Consider the following 23,618-nt stretch of genomic DNA (forward strand, 5'->3'; position numbering starts at 1 on the left):
CATCTCGCTTACAATTGGAAGAAAAATAACAGTAGATCATAAAATTAAGTGACGGATAATAACATCCGCTTAACTTTGGCAAAGATAAATGGGACATGTGAGAGGTAGGAACAGAAAAATTGTGGTCCTGAATCATATGCTGGCAACTTGGCATAAAGATTGAGAAAAAAGAATCACGAGAAAAAGTGGGTATCAGCTATCGTGCATTTTCCTGAAATACAACCGAAACCAAATTCTGCCTCACCAAGACTGAAATTGATAGTGTTGAATAAAGTTAGAGTTTTAACATAAAACTTCACTAAGTGGGTACCATAAATCAGGTGACGTGAATCACTTGTGATTGTTGGACTTCACACATAGGACAACCTGTTCTGATATCATAAAGAAAGTTGGATTCTGTTAAATAAGTACATGCAAAGTCCCTCGTTTCTCCGATGTCAGAATCCTACTCTCAACAAGTGTCCATGACAGCTTTCTCTTATTGACATGGACCGAGGAGTATTCAAAGATGGATCAGGATCCTCTCCTAAGCTAAGGATGAGGATCCTCTTGACCAAGGAGTATGTACCGTTGGATTTTCATCCAACAGCTACAAATAGGAAGATCCCTTTAATGTTATAATAACTATAGCCGTTGGATTTTTATCCAATAGTCCACACTCTTTGATCAGGAGGATCCTCATCCTTAGCTCACGAGAGGATCCTGATCATTCAAAGATGACCCTTTAGCCACCAAACAACCGTTAACCACATAGAATGGCTAAAGAAAAAGACTTTTGAGACAGCGACAATATTGAAATAGATCAATTTGGGGACCAACAAGTACGAGCAAAAGAGAAGACCCACATATTTCTAGACCACTGCCCCCTTTTCGCCTCGTGAGTTATTGAACAAATTTGTGGACCAAAATACAAATCTGCGTGTACACTGCATATAATTTGATTTTTGGTAACTTAAAGAGTGCAGAATTAGGCACATAACAACTAATGTCCAATAATATTATAAAAAAAATTACTTCCATTACAAGAGAGAGTTGATTGCTTCTGAACGAGGAAGACGCAACTGCATTACATATTGGGATCTTCAGGAAACAGAAAAGGAAATAAACAGATCAAATAACACAAAAAACGGACTACTCACACAATCTGCAAATATTACATTAACAAAGGAAACAGAGAGGGATTGGGATTGGATTGGGATTGGATTGGTTTCTTCGACTTCTTAATTTGCTTCACTTCACTTGTATTCCAATATCATGTTGTTCTCGGGAGCCAGACCAACACAAGCCCTCAGTATGTTCTCCAGCATTGCCCTCTGCTTTGACAGTGCATTCACCACGGGTGTACCCGGCGGAACCTGTTTTCCCAACACCATCACAAATCAGTATTTCACCGCAGTTACATATGTAAACCAAATTACCCGATGACAGCGAGAAAATCATTCATTTCAGAAAGACTGGAAACAAACAACTAATATTTGACTTACAAGAGGAGCCTTGCTGAGGTAACTGAGAATTGTAGCCACAGGGTGGAAAGAGTGGAACTTGGCCTGCAAGCACACCAATATAGTGATATTAACTAATGTCACATTTACATTTCCACATCACACCTTGTAATTATATTAGTTAATGTCAGTCACAAGGCAGTTAACTAAGCATACCTCTGCTTCAGATTTGAGCTGGATACGGGTGCTGAGTTCGGCGAGGAGAACCAAATCGAGGATGATAGGAGCAGCCAAGAGGGAATCCTCACAGGTGTTGTGCAACACAATGGTGTTTTGCCCACCCATGAAAATCTCAGAGGTGTACTCATCTAAAGCTCTCTTGCTGTCCCCAACATATGGGACATACTTGATCACCACAACATGGTCAGGGTGCTCACCTGGCCCGTAAAGTATGCCATTGCTGGACACCATGTCATCCACAACATTGCTCTTTGAAATCTCCTTGGACCGGAAGGTTTGCGGTGCAGAAAGATTCATGCCGTCATTGTTTCCAAGATGGTTGTAGCTCACAATGGCTGTTGGCTTGATTCCAGCCCCAACAAGGAAATCAACCAACACAGACTTCATTTTGGTCTGACCACTCTTAAAGTCATCCCCACCAATCAAACTGTTTCTCCTAATTGCCAAATCAATCAGCCCTGCCAAATTTCCAACACTCATTCAAATTTCCACTACACACTTTGCGACTAAAATTTTCGAAATTACAAAAAAAAATTAAAAAATAAAGGGGTTAGTATTTTGTTAGCTAAGGGATAGGGTAGGGTACCTGGGACAAAAGTGTTTTGTGGGCTTCCATTGATGAAAGGAATATTTTCAAGAACACAAGCTATGGCATACAATGTGGAAGGAGATATCTCAGCTTCATTCTTGTCCACTGAACCCAACAGGTTCTCGACAGTGTCGTTTAGCCCCACAACAACATTACTATACCTCTCAGTGTTGGCAGTCCACAGCACAACCACCCTGTCCACCTTGTTCTTCTCCTTGAATTCTCTGTTTAATTAAATTAGCACACGATCAAAGCATTATTTGAGCACCAAATTAAGTTTCTTTCCTCGAAAGGACATACATTTCACGGTTAATTCTTAGGCTAGTAATTAATTAACTTATTACAACATTAGTATTGTTACCTAATGTCTTTAATGACTTGTTGGAGTTGTTCCTTCTTGGTGCCCTTGATGACGTTGTTGGCACGAGCACCTTGGTTGGCAGCGATGAAATCGGGGTCGTAGATTCCAGGGAGTGGGAGCATAGACTCCATGTATGGCCTCAGTTGCTTTTGCAGATCAATGTCAAGGACCTTTGCCCTCGCCATTGCATCTGCTAAGTTCATGTCACTAATGTCCCAACCCCCAAACACTATGTCATCTGGGTTCACCTGAATTACCAAATCTCAATTAATTAACACTACTATCTAATAAACCATCAATTAATAATAACTAGAAAATTAAATATATAAAAAATAATAAAAAATTACCATAGGGAGGAGGCTCTTGAATGGGGCATAAATCTCCTCTCCATTGAAAGACCCAACACGGATGGATGAGGCTTGGGTCAGTGAGCCAAAGTAATTGGCTTGCTGCACCTTGTCCTTGGTTGCCCAGGAGATTCCTCTGAAATTTTACAAAAACAATATCTTACAATTAATTAAAAATTCATGTAAAACCAAATTCGTCATCTGAGGAATCCAATTTTAAAACCACACAAAATTTAAACAACATATCGTAAATATTAGAGCTTCGATTTTATCATCAAAAGGAAAGGGTTTCTAAATGCAGAAAGAAAACGAAGAAATTGAAAGAACTACTCACTCTCTGTTTGCAATCACACCAGCAGTGAGGGTTGAGCCGTTGTTTCCACCCCACCCCACAAGCATTACCCTGGACACCAAAAATTAACAAACGCAAATTAATGGATGAAAAATTCAAAATTTTAAGACCAACCCAGAAAAAATATGATAGAAACAATCACAACCCAGAAATTAATTAAATTCTTTTTTTTTTTTAATTTTTAAGGAAAAAAATGAAGGTGTGGAATAAATGGTGCCAAACCCTAGTTTGGGGACATGGACATCAGTCTTGAATTCGTATTTGATAGTTTTGGGTTTCACTATCCACTGATACGTTCCATTTCTGTTCTCATGGACAAGCTCAGTGGTCTCGTAGTTGTACACCGAATGAATCTCATTCTCTGTGTACTCTACGTTTGGGGACTCTACCTTGAAGCTATCGATGAACATCTTCTCTGTTTTTTCCTTTTTTCCTTTCCTAGGAAATTAAATTTTCTAGGGAACCAAACAAAATTGGGGAGGAGAGGAAGATGAGGGTGTAAAACTATTCTGAAATCTGAAACCTAAGGCTTGCGCTATGTCATCGACTTGCTCCAGTGCATTGTATTTATAGAGTGGATGTGACACTGCAGGTACACGTGGCTCGGCGAAGTGGACTCTAGTGCCCCTATGATTGGTAGAGAATATCCACGTGCTGTCAAAATATCCACAACAGCTATAACAGTAAAAATTGATATAATTTGTGTTTTTCAACAAAAATACCAGTTCTTAGAGCAGCTCCACTCCTAAAGACTTTACGCCAGCACCCAGCCCATTTATCCACTTCAGTGAACAGTAATAGACCCTAATGAACAGTAATAGGCCAAAGCATCTTCACCCCAAAAAAAATATGCTTGCACCCAGTCTAAAAATGCGCTGGCACAAACGATCTCCACCCCTACAAAATACGCTGGCACCCAGTCCATTTAAAATATTAAATAATTTTTTTATAAAATAATAAATAAAAAAATAGTTTTAATTTCGGATAGGATTTTTAACCAATCTCGTCACGTCACGTGTCATTATCCGAACATACTATTTTGTGAATAGATTTCTGCTAAGATTTTCAACCAATCTCGACAACCCACATGTCACTTCCTGTTTACAATAATTTAGGCAAGATTTCGATAAGATTTTTAACCAATCTTGTCACGCCACATGTCATTATCCGAACGTACTATTTTGTAGATAGATTTCTGATAAGATTTTCAACCAATCCCGACACGCCACGTGTCACTTCCTGTTTACAATCATTTAGCCAAGATTTCGATAAGATTTTCAACCAATCACGTAGTGCCACGTGGCATTGTCCAGAACCTCATCTTCTCTTTTTTTGTCCATATAAACCTTACATCCCTGCATCCATCCTCACACTAAACTCAATCCTTTTTTTTAGCTCAGAATTCTTCTTTATCGTTTTCAAATCTTGAGTTCTTACAATGTCTTCTTCAAGGAATACGAGCAAAAAGTTACAAGAGCAACAAAAAAGGTTGTTGGCACAACAGGAAGAATTGGTCAATCTTGACCAAGGTGGAGGTGGAGATGAGGCATTCGCAATGGAGGAGGATGAGGATGATCACCATAGAAGGCGGAGGGCCTCACATTCCCGTCGTATCATGGAAGCTATGGGTCAGATAGCCAAACCCAGACGTGCGACAAACATCGATAGAAGAAGGGAAAGACGAGGTAAAGATCTCTTGGAAGATTATTTTATTCCCAACAGCGTTTTCCCTGATCATGTTTTTAGACGTCGTTTTAGAATGCAACGAAGTTTGTTCGATAAAATCATGAGTGATGTTTGCAACCATGATCCATATTTTGTGCAAAAAGATGATGCTTTTCATGTTCTAGGTCTTCTTCTTGAGCAAAAAATTACAGCTGCCTTGCGAATGCTTGCATATGGAGCATCTGCAGATCAAGTGGATGAGATCGCAAGGATGGGAAAAACAACAGTTCTGGAGTCCCTGATGCGATTTTGCTCTGCAATTGAAGCCCTCTACACCAATAAGTACCTTCGGCAACCCACGCCAAGGGACATGCGAAGGCTTCTGAGGAATGGTGAGATGCGAGGCTTCACTTGGACATGGAAAAACTGTCCAAGTGCGTGGCAAGGAGCTTATGGCGACAGAAAAGGAGCCAAAAGCATCATTTTGGAAGCGGTGGCTTCTTTGGATACATGGATTTGGCATGCTTTTTTTGGTGTTCCAGGACCTCAAAATGACCTAAATATCCTTGCCCAATCTCCAGTGTTTGACGAACTGCTACAAGGAAATGGGCCGAGATGCACATATTGGGTTAATGGTAATAAATACGAGGGACCATACTACCTTGCAGATGGTATTTACCCAAGGTGGTCAACATTTGTCAAAACAGTGCCACATCCGCAGAGTGAAAAAGAGAAACACTTCGCAAAATGTCAAGAAGGGTGTAGGAAGGATGTCGAGCGTTGTTTTGGTATCCTGCAAGCTCGTTGGGCCATTGTCAGGGCTGCAGCTAGAATGTTTGATGTCGAGGCTCTTCGATCCATCATGATGACGTGTATTATTCTCTACAACATGATTGTTGAAGGTGAGTATGATTATGATGTCGTCGATGAATACAAGCCGGATCCGATGAACAACTCAAGAACATAAATCTACTATGCTCATGATCGGACCGAAGATCCCGTGCAACACGAGCCGTTGGAACGGGATGGACGTTACAATGAATTAATCGTTCAGCGGTACACTTCATTGCAAAAGCCATACTGGCACATAACCCGCCAGAATGACTTGATTGACCATCAGTGGGGATTGCACGAAGGCGAAGATAATTAAAATAAGGCTTGTGGTTGAAGAATAAAGTGTATTGTTTTTTAAGTAATCTTATTTAGTGTGTTTTTTTTTTTTAAGTTTAAATGGTGAGATTATGTAATTTTATTTGGTGTTTTTTTTTAAATGTTTATTTGGTGAGTTTATGTAATCTTATTCAAATATTTAAATAAAGTACAAAAATTACATAAGAAATTAAATAAAGTTCTAAAAATAAATAAGAAATTAAATAAAGTTATAAAAATAAATAAGAAATTACATAAGAAATTAACTAAAGTTCTAAAAATAAATAAGAAATTACATAAGAAATTAAATAAAGTTCTAAAAATAAATAAGAAATTAAATAAAGTTCTAAAAATAAATAAGAAATTAACTAAAGTTCTAAAAATAAATAAGAAATTACATAAGAAATAAAATAAAGTTCTAAAAATAAATAAGAAATTACATAAGAAATAAAATAAAGTTCTAAAAATGTTAAGAAATTACATAACAAATTAAATAAAGTAGTACAAATAAATGCGAAATTATACAAAGTCTGTGGAGTTAGGATATGTGGTGCTAGGATCTTGGTTGCTAGGATTTCTGTAGCTGGAACCCCCTTGACCTGTTTTGGCATCTCTTGCACGCCTCCTTCGCACGACATCTCTTTTTTCTGATGTCCAAAAATATTTTGAATTCCGAGACAGTCCTACTAGAGACTTGTTCATAGTGTCACGATCTGTTTGAGCCATCTTTTCTTCTCTAAGCATCTCATTCTCTCGATGAAGTGCTTCTCTAATCATCTCGTTCTCTCGATTAACTATTTCTCTTTGTTTCTCAGCCGCCGCATCACGAGCCTCAGTAGCTGCTATTATTGCTGCCATAGCAGTAGCTTTTTCCTCATCTCTAGCCTTTTCCCATGCCATGTTCATTTCACCTTGACGAGCAAGTTCCTCCATATATTTAGTGTAGTCATTTTTGGAAGAACTACCTTTTTTCTTTGATGCCTTTTTACCTTGAGGCCTGAGGGACTGACGAGTCGGTTGGGTCTCTGGTACTTCTTCAAGCGTCCCTTCCGTGTCTTCAAATGTGTTGGCTTCTTGTTCGGCTGTATCTGCTTCTGGGGAACTGTGTAGACCCATACCGTGCATGACAACTTCTGGACCGGTTGCCACAATTTTGTATCCAGGGCAATCTTTGACAATTTGCCAACATTCCCATTTGTTGAATGATTTGTTACAGTTCTTTGCATTGTAGAATGCTTGTGCTTGTAGTGTCTATAAAAATGTGGGATAAGATGGTATTAAAAAATACGGGTGTAATACAAATAAATAAATTAAAATATTGATGTGGGTGTAACACAAATAAATAAATTAAAATATTGATGGGCGTGGAATGCATATTACATAGAAATTACATAAGAAAATAAATAAATAAAAATATTGATGTGGGTGGAATGCATATAAATAAATAAAAATATTGTTACCTCATCCGCTAAACTTGTCCCACTACGCAGATTACCAGAAGCATGAGAGATGGCTTTTTTCCAACAAGCAAAGGATGCGTTGAGTTTTTTCCAACGACCTTGAAGACCTTGACTAGATCTGGCATCTTTTCCATGTACATCGCAAAACGATTTCGTAATTTTACTCCACATTTCTCGCTTATCCATCTCATTACCCGTAATCGGGTCATGAGTAATGCGAACCCAACATTCACACAAAAAATTTAATTTTTAAAAATTTTTCTGTATTTTTTAAAAAAATTTCACAATTTTTAATAAATTTTAATGTTGTAATTAATCTGGACCCTTGGATTTGAAAAATAATCAAATCCAACAGCCAATCAGCTGCCACGTGGCCAACAGTCAAAATTTTGACCGTTGGGCCTTTTTTTTTTTGTGAAAAAAATGTGGACCGTTGATTTGTGATCGGACGGTCCATTTTAAAAGTCAAATTTAATTTTTTTTTACTATTGGAAATCCAACGACTCTGAGGAGGGCCACGTAGCCCTCAGTTTTCGAAGCCCACTTGAGCTGAAACGCGGGGCCTGCCGCTGCAGCGCTGTCTCCTACTCGCGCCCAGTCGCTAGTGTTGTGCAAGCGCCAGCGTTTTGGACTGGCTTCTGGGTCTGTCCGAAATGGGCTGGCCTGCTGCCTAGCATGGGCTGGGTGCCAGGCTGTTTCACGGGCTGGAGCTTTTGGACAGCAGGCCGGGCTGTTAATTGGACAGGGTGCTAGGCAAAAAAAGCTCCGGTGGAGCTGCTCTTATGTGATACAACCTGGATTCACAGCAAAGACCGAGTTGACAGTATTTCAAATTCATTAATAATTGTTTTTGATCATTTTTTAATATATTACAATTTTGATATGTAAATAACGTAATAAATAATCGTTAGAGAATAAAATTTAAAAAAATATTAAAGTACCACATACGTTTTCAAATTAAAATTTATATTAAAAATTTGACATTTCATTTGAAGTAAAAAAGTCTAGCCAAGCAAAATCCCAAAAACTCAATATAAGAAAAAGATGAAAATGAAAAATAAATAAATAAAAAAGAAAGAAAATGTCCACTAATACAATAAGGTTTCCAAAAAAAAAAAAAATACTCAAAATTTATTTTGCACAATGACACATTTACACTAAGAGGTCAAGAAGAATAAATTAATATCAAACTCACAATCCACGAAATTTAAATTTTAGACATCTTACTTATAAGTAAAGAGATATATTGCTACTATGATCAACTCCAACTCTTGAAGTAAAACTCAAATTTTGGTTCTAAACCTCCTCTAACTTGCTCCAACCAGTGGGCCAAATATGATTTTTAACACAAAAACTCATTTTTGGGAAAATTTAGTCTAGTGGGTTGGTCCAACATATATTTATATTTTTTTTAGTTTTATATTTATAACTTCATTGAATTCAATGACTAAAATTTAATATGATCAAATCTAACAGTAAAAAGAAAAAAAAAAAGATTTAATGGTCCAAATTTAAATCAAGCAGCTAAATAATTAAAAAAATTTATTTCATGTGTTTCATATTCTTTCATGTTGTTCCACAAGTTTCATGGTGTCGATTTAATGATTTTTCAATATTTATTGGAATTTAAATATATTTAGTTTAAAATGTTCATAAAATTAATTACGATAGTCTACATAATTTTTTTTTTAAGTTACTTTAAGAAAAAAAAATTATCATAAATTCATTCTTTAATAAATTTGGGCTAAAAATATAACTCATAAGAGTTAGAGTAAAAAAAATTGTTTATGAATTAAAACCTAAATTTTCTGGATTAAAAAAATTTAAGTTTTAACATAAGGTTTGAGAGTCTCACTATTGAGACCTCTAAGTTTTCTATTATATTGAATTCTTTTTTTATTTTATTTTCTGAAAAAGCTTAATTACATCTACATACTTGAAACTTAACCTTTGATACTAAAATTTTACCACTTGTTTTTTTTTTTTTTTTTGAAACTTTAACGAAAAGTTTCTGGTACTGTTTATTTTAGCGAAAAATCATATTTTTACACTAAAAAGTCAATCCTGGTACTATTCACTTTACCTTTTATTTTGTCCTTATCATTAAAACTTAAAGTTTTCAAGAAATTTTCTTTAATTTTCCATTTGTTTTTTTGGTGAACAATATTTTTCCACTTTAACCCTCTTAACCCAACTCATGTCTCATTATATTGCTGAGATGCGTACTGCTGAAAAATTATAAAAATTATATTTTTGTTTTTAAGGACACTTGATAAATATCTTAGTAATAATCAGTCTTACACGTGGCTTGGCGGAGTGGCCTCTAGTGGCCCTAGGATTGGCACTATGTCATCGACTTGCTCCAGTGCTATGTATTTATAGAGTGGATGTGACACTGCAGGTACACGTGGCTGGGCGTAGTGGCCTCTAGTGCCCCTATGATTGGTAGAGAATATCCAGTCAAAATGTACACAACAACTATAACAGTAAAAATTGACATAAGCTGTGTTTTTCAACAAAAATACCAGTTCTTATGTGATACAACCTGAATTCACAGCAAAAACCGAGTTGACAGTATTTCAAATTCATTTATAATTGTTTTTGATCATTTTTTAATATATTACAATTTTGATATGTAAATAACGTAATAAATAATCGTTAGAGAATAAAATTTTAAAAAATATTAAAATACCACATACGTTTTCAAATTAAAATTTATATTAAAAATTTGACATTTCATTTGAAGTGAAAAAGTCTAGCCAAGCAAAATCCAAAAAACTCAATATAAGAAAAAGGTGAAAATGAAAAATAAATAAATAAATAAAGAAGAAAGAAAATGTCCACGAAATGGGTCTGAGGTAATATGATGCGCCATGCATGCACATCGAGTGGCCAAAGAGTAGGGTACGTGGAAAATGGTATACCTAGACTCTACCTTTGTTGGGATAATGATATATTACATGTTATAATATAAGTAAAAATAAATTCATTTTTAATACTTATTTACATGTCTTATGACACGTGGTATAACACATTATCCAAATACACTAAAAAAATTCGTTGGTGAGAGAGACCCCTTCCCTCCTCTCGTCTCACCTCTATGATGCCGTGATGGATGTAATCCACGTTTGCTTTCTTGCGGGTTGGGGACTTTTTTTGTCTGTCTTTCTTTCTCAAGTCATATTCACTAATATTATTTCCCTTCTTTCCCTCTGCAATATTCGCGACTATTTCCTTGTTTACTACTGTAGGAAACTTTCTAGCAGTCCCTTGTGGCATCACTTTCATTTTATTTGGCCCACCTCTTAAAACTAATGAAGAACTGGTGGTATTAAGGGTATCTCCAATTGAAATGGTCAAATATAATTTTGTGAAGAATTATAGTCCTGTAGAATATTATTTTTTAAATAAACAATGTGAGGTCAATACTCATATAACATCTTCAACCGAATGAGCTAAATATAATCTTCCTTAATAATTTATTAGTTTTAAGTTTATACTTTAAATTTATTAGCTATTTAATTAAACTACCTTTACATGTTTTCAAATCTAATTGTTAAGTTTGAATTAATTATTACAACTGAGGAGTTGTGCTAAACAAAAAAAAACTAAAATTGGGGGTTACATTTGGCCAGCCCAATGTCCCTTTGGCCCAACAATGACCTGATGGACTCTAAGAATTGTAGCTTAGCCCTTAGTTAGAGATGATTTTTTGCGCAAATTAAGTAATTTTTTGACTTTTGGAACTTTAGCTCTCTCCATTCGAGATAAGGAGAAATTCTTGTACCGTGTCATCTGTACCTCAGCGACCGAACTAAGTGGGAGTTCTTTTGTAATGGAGTTCATTGGAGGCACACTTTCACCAACTCTAATACGAATGATCCACTTAGGAGCGTGTAAGTTTACCGATGAAGTAGTCATCTTAATTTGCGAACACATAATTCTCTTACTGAAGAGATCCATTGTCGTATCGTTAGTTATTTGAACTTTGTATCAATTTCCCATCACAATAATATATTATTTATGTCTAAATAAAATTAAATAACTGGTTCTCTTTCTTTCCAAGTTTCATTTGTTTGCTTTAAGTTGAATAATGTAACTGAGGCTCGTGACTAACAAAAACAATTTCTAATAGGAATTACAGTTTCTAGACTCTTTTCTATATGAATAAGAGAAAAGAAAATGAAAACAGCTTAAACTCAACACCACGGGTTTTGATCTGACGTGGACAACCCTTCACATCCTCACATACTTTCTTTGTTATAAAATATAAGATAGCCAAAATGTATGCTACTACTATGTCGTGGACATTGATTTGTCGTTGTTCAATCATTTCTAAGAAAGACAATCGACAACCACAGATGTCCAGGGACTGATCAGCCGTGTGACTTTTGTTTCGCTCGTATGTCTCCATCTGAATTTTGTTTTACATTTAGGTATGTATTTCTTAACTTGCTGCTTCAATGTTTCAACAATCATGCCAAGCACTGATCAAGTATATATTGGCAGAGATTATATATTTCAATTAATTATAATTCTGTAAATTATATTCGCTTGGAAAAGACTTTTGAGACATCGACAATATTGAAATAGATCTTTTTGGGGACCAACAAGTACGAGCAAAAGAGAAGACCCACGTGTAGTTTCACGAAGAATGCCATTTTTTGTTTAAAAAAAAAAAAATGAGAAAGATCGTGATTGAGATACTCATCGTCGTTGTCTGACTGAAGCATTTTAATAGGGAGTGAATATTTAGTATAAACCATGTGATAAAACTTTTTGAAGATGCCACCCACATCACTTTTATTTTTCATGTGGTACAACCAAATCATTCTAGTATAGTCATCAACAAATGTTACAAACCAATGCACACCATACTGAGTAGTAATCGGAGATGGCCCCCACATATCAAAGTGATTTAACTCAAACGGATTTGTTCTTTTATTCAAACGTGGAGAATAAGAAGCTCGATGACTTTTAGCTAATGTACAAACATCACACCTTAGTGGGGTCTCTAGAATATTACTAAATAATGACAGAAGTAATTTTCGCAAATAACCAAATCAGGCATGACCTACCTGACAAAGCCACAATTGAACAGTTTTCAATTTTGCATTGTCAAGACCTTGAACTTGATGAACGAGGCCCTGTGCAACATCAGCAAGATAATGCAACCCCCTCCTCTTAGGTCCACATCCAATGATTTCCTGAGTCCGAATATCAACATAAGGACGGAAACATTTGTACAACACAAATTCACTATGCAGGTACTAAGTAATATATTCATGATGATTGTCCATTTATATAAATACATTTGAATAATTAAACGGTGTCCCATTCGAACGATTTTTATTTAGGATTGTGCTCCTTGTTGTTCGGATCTTAACTGTGCTTCAAATGAAGATTAATAAATTGAACGATTCCAATCATTAATCATATTCTATCAAGATACATTATTCACAAATGAGAAATATGTGCATCCTCTCATTGGGGAATACAAGTATTATCCATACAAATACAAAATAAAACTAAAATACCTAATAAATATGCACATATGTGTAACGCATTGCATTGCCAAGCCTAAACTTGAGTTATGAACCCTCGTAATGTTTTCTACTCTTTTCAAAAATTAAATTAAATTAGAAAATTAAATTAAGGAAAAAAAAAAAAAAACCCTTGTAATATTTTCAATTTTTTTTAACACGATATAATAACATAGGGGATTTAGCTACATGTATTGTAGCCAATCTCATATATTTATACCATAATGTAAGGGATTTAAGTTAAATCACACGATTAGTCTGTCCTAACAAATGAATATTAAACTTGTTATTTATGAGATTTGAACTTAAAATCTCTTGCTTACAACTCGAAGAAATATAAAACTAAACCGTAAAATTGAGTGACTTATAATATCCTCTCCTTAACTTTGGCAAAGATAATCTCTTCTCCAAGGTTCAATATTTTGTCTGTGCGCTTGCATTTTCTGATAGTTGGGTGTGTTTTGGAATTGGGATTTTAGTTTGTTATATAATCTTTGGCTCAAATTGTGTGATCAGTTTTCTTCCCTTAAAATTTTGGAATCAGTTTAATTCTCTTCGAATATGTATTATTTCTTTATGCAACATAGATACCTTTTGGTTTGTCGATGACGCATTTTGAATGCTTATTAGTTATTCACTAAAGGTGGTTTGATAGGAACCGCTTAGAAAGAGAAGAAGTTTCAATCTTACAGCAACGTGCGGGCACAAATTTTTAGTTTTTTTCTTTTTCTTTTTTTCTTTTTTTTTCCCCCGGGTGGGGGGGGGTGGGGGTAGATGGATGGGGGTTTAAATTAAGTCACGATTAGTTTGTCTTAATTGAACTTGTTATTCATAAATATTTGAACTTAATGCATCTCGCTTATAATTGGAAGAAAAATAACACTCGACCGTAAAATTAAGTGACGTATAATATCCTCCGCTTAACTTTGGCAAAGATAAATGGGACATGTGAGAGGTAGGAACAGCAAAATTGTGGTCCTGAATCATATGCTGGCAACTTGGCATAAAGATTGAGAAAAAAGAATCATGAGAAAAGTTGGGTATCAGCTATCGTGCATTTTCCTGAAATACAACCGAAACCAAATTCTGCCTCACCAAGACTGAAATTGATAGTGTTGAATAAAGTTGGAGTTTTAACATAAAACTTCACTAAGTGGGTACCATAAATCAGGTGACGTGAATCACTTGTGGTTGTTAGACTTCACACATGGGACAACTTGTTCTGATATCATAAATAAAGTTAGATTCTGTTAAATAAGTACATCAAAGTCCCTTGTTTCTCCGATGTCAGAATCCTACTCTCAACAAGTGTCCATGACAGCTTTCTCTTATTGAAATGGACTGAGGAGTATTCAAAGATGGATCAGGATCCTCTCCTGAGCTAAGGATGAGGATCCTCCTGACCAAGAAGTATGGACCGTTGGATTTTCATCCAACGGCTACAAATAGGAGGATCCCTTTAATGTTATAATAACTATAGCCGTTGGATTTTTATCCAACGGTCCACACTCCTTGGTCAGGAGGATCCTCATCCTTAGTTCAGAAGAGAATCCTGATCATTCAAAGATGACCCTTTAGCCACCAAACAACCATTAACCACATAGAATGGCTAAAGAAAAAGACTTTTGAGACTGCGACAATATTGAAATAGATCTTTCTGGGGACCAACAAGTACGAGCAAAAGAGAAGACCCACATATTTCTAGAGCAAAAGAGAAGACCCACATATTTCTAGACCACTGCCCCCTTTTCGCCTCCTGAGTTATTGAACAAATTTGTGGACCAAAATACAAATATGCGTGTACACTGCATATAATTTGATTTTTGGTAACTTAAAGAGTGCAGAATTAGGCACATAACAACTAATGTCCAATAATATTATAAAAAAAATTACTTCCATTACAAGAGAGAGTTGATTGCTTCTGAACGAGGAAGACGTAACAGCATTACATATTGGGATCTTCAGGAAACAGAAAAGGAAATAAACAGATTAAATAACACAAAGAAACCGACGACTCACACAATCTGCAAATATTACGTTAACAAAGGAAACAGAGAAGGATTGGGATTGGATTGGTTTCTTCGACTTCTTAATTTGCTTCACTTCACTTGTATTCCAATATTATAAGTCATTTGATCAGTGGCTCCGAAGTCAATGATCCAACCTATATCAAGATAAACGGATGCAGCTAAGACGTTGCTCGGGTTACCTATATCAAATTCAAGAGTGATAGCTGTGGGCCCAGTTAACCCGGGTCTGGGTTAAATTCCTGATGAATATTTTCTGGGGGCTAAGCTCCTTACGTGCTTGTTGCCCATTCAGATTGTGGCCCCCGGGTTTGCATGCTTGTCGCCTAATTGGGTTGAGAATTCTAGATGGACCTAGCTGTCCAATTACCATGTGGGCTCTACAATTGGCCAACCCGTTTTCTTTTCTCCTGGAGATTAATGTTACAAGCCCATGTCCAGCGTCAACAAATTCGGCTTATGCTGGGTGTCCAGCTTTGTTTGAAGCAGGGATTGAACCCACAGTAGGAATCATGGCATGGCTTTCAACTATTGAAGGCAGCGGTTGTGTGGTTGTACGATCTAAGTTTCTAAATTTAGGCTCAAGTGTGATTCTCTTGTTTAGAGATCGCACTTTAGTTGTATTGCAAATTGCTATTTTTGCCGGCCAACAAGAACTCTAAGTCGGTAGCAAGGTTGCATTTGGTTGCTGGATTTTTGCCCGTTCGGGACATAACGCAGATGCTGGGAGTTTGGTTTGAATATCTGGAGAACGATACTATATGCCGAAGAACCCGACTCTAATGCCAAGTTAAAACTAATTTTAGGATTTAAGACTGATTTATTCTTCTCCTTCTAGGAGGCCATATATATATATGATACAACTTGTGACAGAAGTAATATCAAAGGAGTTCTAACCAAACTAGGAAACATAATTATACTCCTAATCTAATAGGACTCACACTAAAATATTATGTCTGGTTTGGTTTTAAACTATACGATACAATTAATGGGTTTAACCAAGTCGATGATGTAGCTCTCTCTCTCCAGCATGTTGGGAAGAAATGGAGTGGTAGAACTATTTTGTCTTTTTACTTTTATTATGTTTAATTTTTTCTAGAAGACTCTTTACGAGAGTTTTTTCTTTTTAGTTTCTGTTTCTGTGTGCTTACTCTTTTAGATCTATGTGTGAAGAGTTGAAGAATGATGACACCAAGAATCAATTGAATTACATCGATATGGTGTTTGCTAATGGGTGTTAAATGCTTAAATCGGAAGGATATTTAAGAGAAACTAAGGAGCTTGTTCAGAATTAATTACCAGTTCCATGAATGACTTAGTTATTTATAGACGCGACGATATAGGGTCGGTTTACTATGTAAGGTGACATGTGGCGTCATCTCGAAACTGAGAGATAATCTCTGGTGGAGGAGTATTCCTTTGGTGGATGGATGACAGGAGAATTATTAAGGTCTCTTACACTCAGCATAAAAGAGAGAATCTCTGACTTTGAGTTGATCTAGGAAGTGTTGGACCTCATTTGAGACTATAATTAGTCAATCCCTCATTTTTCGTGTGCCCTACAAGCTGTTCTATGATCAATCGATTGAATATCAACAAACGAACACTTGATATGGGCTTAGGGCATCGAGAATGTTTCACTATCTAAAATCTATATCACATGAGAGACCACGCGCCAAAGCACGTGCCGACACACACAGTGGTTTGTTAAACAGAAACTCAGTTTTTTGACCTACTCCTACCAAAGTTCACAAATAGGTGTAACTAAACACAACGAAGAAAATTTATACTTGAGTCAACCCCTAAAAATGTCCAGAAGATGATCAAAATCACTGAAAAAGTCGTGGTGACCAAATCTTTTAAGCCTTGCAATGCTGTCATCAAGGGTCTAATAACATTCATTTTGGTTGGGTTTTACTCTTGGGAGGATGGACTACATAACTCGGGCGATGTGTCACTAAGATCGTTGTTGGAAATAGTGATCTTGAAACTGAGAGTTCCAGGGCTAAATTTGAAAATATAGTGCTACAAGACCAACATAACGCCACTAGGACATCAATGCTATCGAGGGCCTTCCATGGACACCAAGATCACCCAAAAGGATGGCCGAATGAAGGAGATACGACCAGGTCAAAGTTCGGGTCGCAGTCAGGTCGGTTTGACTCGATCTCCATAAAATAGTTCTCCTGGTTTGAGGTTTCTATTTAGGGAAAGTCTAGAATTTTTTGAAATTTCTAAGGTCCGGTTTCTATGTATAGTATGGCCAAAAGATCAAAGTACTCTCTAACTTAAAACGCTTTTAACTTCTTCGTCCTAAATCTAAATTAGGCAACATTTGTGTTAACTTGGTCCCGTTTACACCCACCCAAGGACATAAGACCAAGGAAAGGCCAGAAAGCCCAAGGCCCATGGAGTTTGTAAAGGGCCAAATCGAGTGCTCGGGCGACCAAGACGAAAGAATGACTACCAGACCGTGCAGAACACATAGACGCATTGATAGCTTTATGGCACAAGTCGTCAAGAACATAATTACTTAAGTGCTACACTAAAGTAAATTTTAAAATGACCAAAACACTCTTTAAATCACTTTTCTCAAAATTGTAAAATAAATAAATAATAAAGTTCGGACGGGATATCACAATTTTGATTCAGATTGTCTGATCATTAGAACGCTATGTGTTGTGGGCATTCTGGTCACTCTGTCTACTCGGTGTAAAATCATGGTCACACAACAACACCAAACAAGATCATAACCCTTAATGTTAAAACGTTCCCAACTTCGCTTCCTGCTTCTTTCTTCTCCATCTTCGTAGTTCATCGTCTAAACCTTAACCCATTGTCTTGCCATCTTTTAGTTTTCTTCTTTCATTTATGTTCATAATGTTTAGACTTTATCCATTTACACTAGTAGTTATATATTCACATTTAAGGCATCTGCAAAGTTACCAGATGAATAACCAATATAAAGGGAGTTTTGATGAAAATAATGTTGTAACATAAATCCTAGTATAAGTCTGATTGTTTAAATCCTTGGTAGATTTGGTTTACACTTTATGAGGTGATTGTGCTACTAGAGATGAACACTAGAAGGGTGTATTTATACTAGTCGAGATAGAGACCTTTTATGATATGGAATTCATATTAAACTGGAAGAATCCCAAATGATATCTAGGAGTAGATATTGCACCCTTTTAGCAGTATGATGACTTACGGCGCGCACCAATTTTTAGATTGTAAGGACTCCAAGTATGTAGGAAACTAATAGGAGCATATTTATGCAACTTAGTTAGCTTTTTTTCTTGCATTTATGTTGTTAGTTTCTAGTTATTTTAGTATTTTAAGCTATTTTCGTGTGTTTGTAGGTCCACTTGACTAAAGTAGTAAGAAAGTGCAATTTGGAGCAATTTGGAGCAATTTTGGGCTTGGAATGGATAGCACATGCATGGAGCAAGGTGGATGGACGAAATTGAAGACCAAAGGAGGCTAGGAATCTGCTAAAGAGATGGAAAATATTAATTCAAGACTTGGAAGAAAAGGAATCAACTACAAAGAAGGAAACATGAGTCAACCTTCCTTATTTTGACTTAGTCAATCCTAATCTTTTCCTACTTATGTTCCAGCTATCAAAGGGGTTCCTAATCAATTTAGGACACTTAAATATAAGTTCTAGAAGCCCTAATCCCAGTCAAAGAGGGATGCCGCACCAAACCTGCAAGGAATCTTTCCTTGTCGTGCAAGGCATGACCTTTCCTTCCCTTTCCTTGCAGCAAATCCCTTTCCCTTTCTCTGTAGGACCTTGCGGCTTCCCTTCCCTTTTCCTCTTGGCATTCTGATTTGTTACCCTTTTCTTGGAGGATTTGGAGTCTTAAAACCTTCCCAAATTAATTAATTAATGCCTTGCCCTTTATCCCATTATTTTAGACAATCTGCCGCACAAAATAAAGCCCTACAACCAATTACCCATTCAACCATCATTCATCCACTCTTCATCACCAAAATCCGCACCACCTATTCACCATACACCACAACCCAATTTCATACCCATTCACCCTTGTGCTGCAGCAAAGAAGAATGAGAGAAGACCCCTTGGAGCCATGCTTGCCATTCAAGATTGTTGGATTGTTGGAGCGTTTCTAGGTGTATTCAATCTTTGTTTTCAATGTTTAATTTAAGTTTTCTTTGTTTTGCTGTGAACATGAAAGGTTAAACTCGTTTTAGCTAGAGGAGACTTTGAAACCATGATTATATTTGCAATATGAATTGATTAACTCCAGTTGTGATTTCATAAATCGTGAATGCAATTTGCTTAACTGTTTTATTAAGAACTTATTCTTGTATGTTGATTAAGGGTGCACACTTAGTTTGCATGCATGAATTTGATGCTAGAATATAAGGGAGTTTCACATAATCGTTACAAACTTATATTCACAAGTAGTGAAGGTCGCTGGTCACGATCGTGTTAAGTTAAACTCCTGGCATGAGTATCATGATGTCATAGTTACGAATGCCTTATCAATGCTTATGATTTTCACAAAGCTTAATGATCTTTGGTTGTATCTCTATTATGTTGTTCATGTAGGGAACTATTGAAGAATAATTTGGTTGCTGATGCGTATTCCATCCAATTCAACGACTTAAGGAAAATCTGAGGGTTAATTAGTGATGTCACGGTTAATCTGGGGTGTTAAGGTTCATGGTTCATTGAAAAAGCAACTGGAAATCAATTTGTATGCAAGTGTGTCATGTGTGGAGAAGGACCCTCTAGCTAGCTTATCACCCATCAATTCACCTAATTTTGTCCAAAGTTGTTTAAGTCTTTAAATCTGTTTGTTTTACTTTAAATTCATGAAAACCAATCCCCCCCCCTTTAATAGTTCAACGTTTTACTTAGTTGGAACCTATTTTAGTTTGTTTCCTTAAGTGTTTTGAGTCAAAGTTAGGTTAGAATTCGTCCAAAATCATTCTTAGTTTCTGTTTTGTGTCTTTTTTATTGTTTTGTGCTGTTTTGAGTCTCTTTAGTTTGTTTTGAGTCATATAAGTCTAGTTAAGTGTTTTCAAGCCTAGTTTTATGTTTTAAAGTCAGTTTTAAGTAGATTAGCAATCCCTCCTAATCCCCGGCCTAAAACAATCCCTACTTGCATCTTTACTACAATTGTCAACAAAAAGGTTTAATTTGAGTACTAGTTTATAACACATTAGAAACGTATTGATTCCTTGCTGGATTAGGTTTTTATCTCTTGCAAAACAAGCATACTAAGCAGTTCTTGATGATGCAGGCCAGTCTCTATAGTCCTGCTAACTAGTATTCCTGAATGTCCATGTTAGTAAGAGCGTAGGTATGCCAAACACAAAAGCGACTATGGAGAGATGGTGGCCTGCCATTTTTGGACCAGGTATGGTTCAATCGCATGACGTATTATGGGCAGCCCATAGAGCCCATGGTACTTTAGTGATATAAAAGCTCAATTACCTTAGGGCAGACTACGTCTTATTCCCTTAGGTAATTTTGTAGTTTACTCACATGGTCAAAGGTAAAGCCGTCATATTGAGCATATAGTCCATGTGTCATTCTCCTATCGGATGTGTTTAATTTATATCTCCACAAATGCCCCCACATTTGCTTGTGCTTAGGTACGAAACAAAGGGAGATGCACTTCCTAATTGAATAAGACTTCCTAAATAAATAAGCATTTTCTTCCAAGATAAAGTAGGTTTTCAACGCCACAAGGATTTAGTATAAATAAGAGATAACCATTACTTGAATTTTAGCAAAATCCTTACTTAGAAAATCAGGGATTTGCATGGAGAATTCACGAGAAAAAAAATATTAGATATGAAATTTGCCCATCTTTCTCCATCATTTGTTTCGTATGTAGTAGAGCATCGAGGATGCCTCCTAGTTTTCTCAACCTAGACTGCACGCGAAGTGCAGCTAGCCTACCCATATAGTAGCATTAAAATGTTAATTGACTGGACCCAAATGCCTAGTTTGATGCTGCTTAGATTACTTTGGGACACACTAGGGAAACTGGTTTAGTGAGGCACACTGTCTAGCGTTAATGCTAATGCACAACTCCAGAGCTAGTTGCTACACAGGTCGGGGGTCAAGTCGGGCCAATTCAGTATGACCACTTCGGCGATTTATGGTTTTTTTTCATCGTTCTTACTCGTTCAATCCAGAAGCTAATCTATCAACAAAAACAACATTGGATTAAATTAAGGTCTTATGAGTATCTTTTAGGATTTCTTTGTTCCTTTGGCATGTAGAGCGTGATGTTGTCTTCAAAAAAAAGTTGTGAGTTACATCTATGTTCCAAAGTACAAGAAGAAAGGAAACCTTATTTGAACTAGGAAAATTTTCCCAAGTATGACGAGGTTAGATACGAAAAAAAATTTCAAGGCTTATCTAAAAGGTTATGATGCGGCTTTCCTTTTGGAGGTTGGTGTGAGGCTGGTACATGACAATTGATAGGAGCATATTTATGCTACTTAGTTATGTTGTTTCCTTACATTTAGTGAGTTAATTACTATTTAGTTTAGTCTTTTAAGCTATTTTCGTATGTTTTTAGGTCCTAATGGCAAAAGGAGCAAGAAAGGGCATTTTGAAGCTAAATGGAGCAGTTTTGGGCATGGATTGGATAGCTTAACTATGGAGCAAAGAGGATGGACGAAATTGAAGTCAAGAAGGGCTAGGAAAGGCTACAAACCTAGAGAAAGAAGTCCAAATGCAAAGAAGATAAGGAAAGAGCAAGAAACAAGGAACCTTATCCAACCTTAACTTATCCTATCTTATCCAACCTTATCCTTTCCTAACTCTAACATTATCTTATCTTACCCTATCCAAATCAGGTTATGCCTTAAAAATAGCTATTTAGAAGGGATTAGATGTATATTTAAACACATAGAACAGATTCTAGAAACCTCATTCCTTTGTATGCCGCGTAGACACCATTCCTTGTAGGTTTAAGAGTTGTAATCCTTCCTCTATACCTATGTGTGTGTCCTTGTCCATTTAGGTTTAGGAATCTGCACTAAACACTCTTTCTAGAACACCTTAGCTTCCCCCTACAAGTGTGCCGCACCTATCCTTCTAGAACCCCCTAAAACCATGCCGTGCATTACCTATCCCATTCCCCTTTGGTTACTGCCTAGACTTAACCCTTTTCCCATGGAATTGTGCAATCCTTTTCCTTCACTAATTATGCATAATGAGCCTATAAATACAGCCCTATGCCACACCATTCAAATCATCCACTCACTCTGTGATATCCCGTCCCTAAAATTATTATTTTATTTTATTCTTGACGTATTTCGAAGATTTGATTGGAATTAGTTCTTTATTTCTCCAAATTTAAGAAAAACGAAGTGAGGGGTACTTTAGTTATTTCAAATTTTCTCGACCTTTTCGGTCAACTCTTGAATTGGTTAGGTAGAGTTCGATTTCATGAGCGCGTAGGCGTAAACAAATCTTATTTCTGAGTCCGAACGGAGAAGTTAGAGTCGTTTGAAGTTGGTGGTATTATGGTAATTTTACCAAAATGCTATATTTGGAGTGAAACCTCCAGAAAAGGGGGACGTTTTCAGAAAATAAAAAGGGGGGGGGGGAGCTGTCTAACCTGTTTTAGGGAGAATTGGATCCATAAACCCACCAAACTTGACCCGCTTGTATCTTCTTCATCTGAGCTCCGTTTTGGGTGATTTTGGTGTCAATGGAAAGCTCTTGACGAGCCCTACATCTCTGTGATGTTAGATTTCCCCATTTCTTTTCCATCTTTGCAGTTCGAGGTCGCAAAGCCCACGACTTTTCCGACGGTTTTATCATTTTTCCGGCGATTCCGGCAACGATTTCCTTCAAGTGAGGTATGAAACTTCATCTACTCTTCATAATCTTCAAGTGGGTATGCTTAGTTTGTGCTTTCGTATTCATTTTAGAGTTGGGTGTTTAGAACCCTAGAAATCCGGTTTTCTCCGGTGAAATTGGACTGTTTCCGGTTAAAATTTATCGTCAGCCTAGTTGTGAAAAGTGTTTCCCTTGTTGAGCTCTAGCTACCACGTAAATTTGAGCTCGTCTAGTTAATGTTGAAAATTCGGGGTTTCTAAACCCTCCATCTTGACTTCCACCACGTGTGGCGGTGCGTGGGATCGTTCACGAGTGTTGTCTAGGTTTCAAATACCTTCTAGTGACCATGTGAACCTAAGTCTAGCTCAGTTTCCAAAGATTCAATTGTTTGGTGTGGTGATCAATTTGGACTGCCACTTGTTTGTGTGATTGACGACAATTCGACCATTGGATCATAATAAAACTTTAGTATGTTATTCTTGAAGCATAATGTCGACTTTGGGAAGTTATGGATCATAAATCTAATTTGCGGATCGTTGTGGACCCCATCGTTGACCGAGAGTTGAATTATGGTCAACATGTCTCGGAACGTTCTAAATAATA

At 36.6% G+C, this 23,618-nt stretch overlaps 1 protein-coding gene across 1 annotated transcript; it reads right to left on the reverse strand.

Annotated features, from left to right (window-relative positions):
- Positions 1-967: 967 nt before the first annotated feature.
- On the reverse strand, positions 968-3,870 carry MIPS3 (myo-inositol-1-phosphate synthase 3). The gene is made up of 8 exons (XM_068458952.2): positions 3,554-3,870; positions 3,314-3,382; positions 2,980-3,115; positions 2,633-2,880; positions 2,269-2,495; positions 1,659-2,140; positions 1,485-1,547; positions 968-1,355 (listed from the first exon to the last, which is right to left on the reverse strand). Exons 1-8 carry the CDS (start codon positions 3,739-3,741, stop codon positions 1,236-1,238), a joined length of 1,533 nt encoding a protein of 510 aa, XP_068315053.2. The 5' UTR covers positions 3,742-3,870; the 3' UTR covers positions 968-1,235.
- Between the last annotated feature and the right edge of the window lie 19,748 nt (positions 3,871-23,618).

This window comes from Pyrus communis, chromosome 1 (assembly GCF_041283825.1).
Source record: "Pyrus communis isolate YQ-2024b chromosome 1, ASM4128382v1, whole genome shotgun sequence".
Lineage (NCBI taxonomy): Eukaryota > Viridiplantae > Streptophyta > Magnoliopsida > Rosales > Rosaceae > Pyrus > Pyrus communis.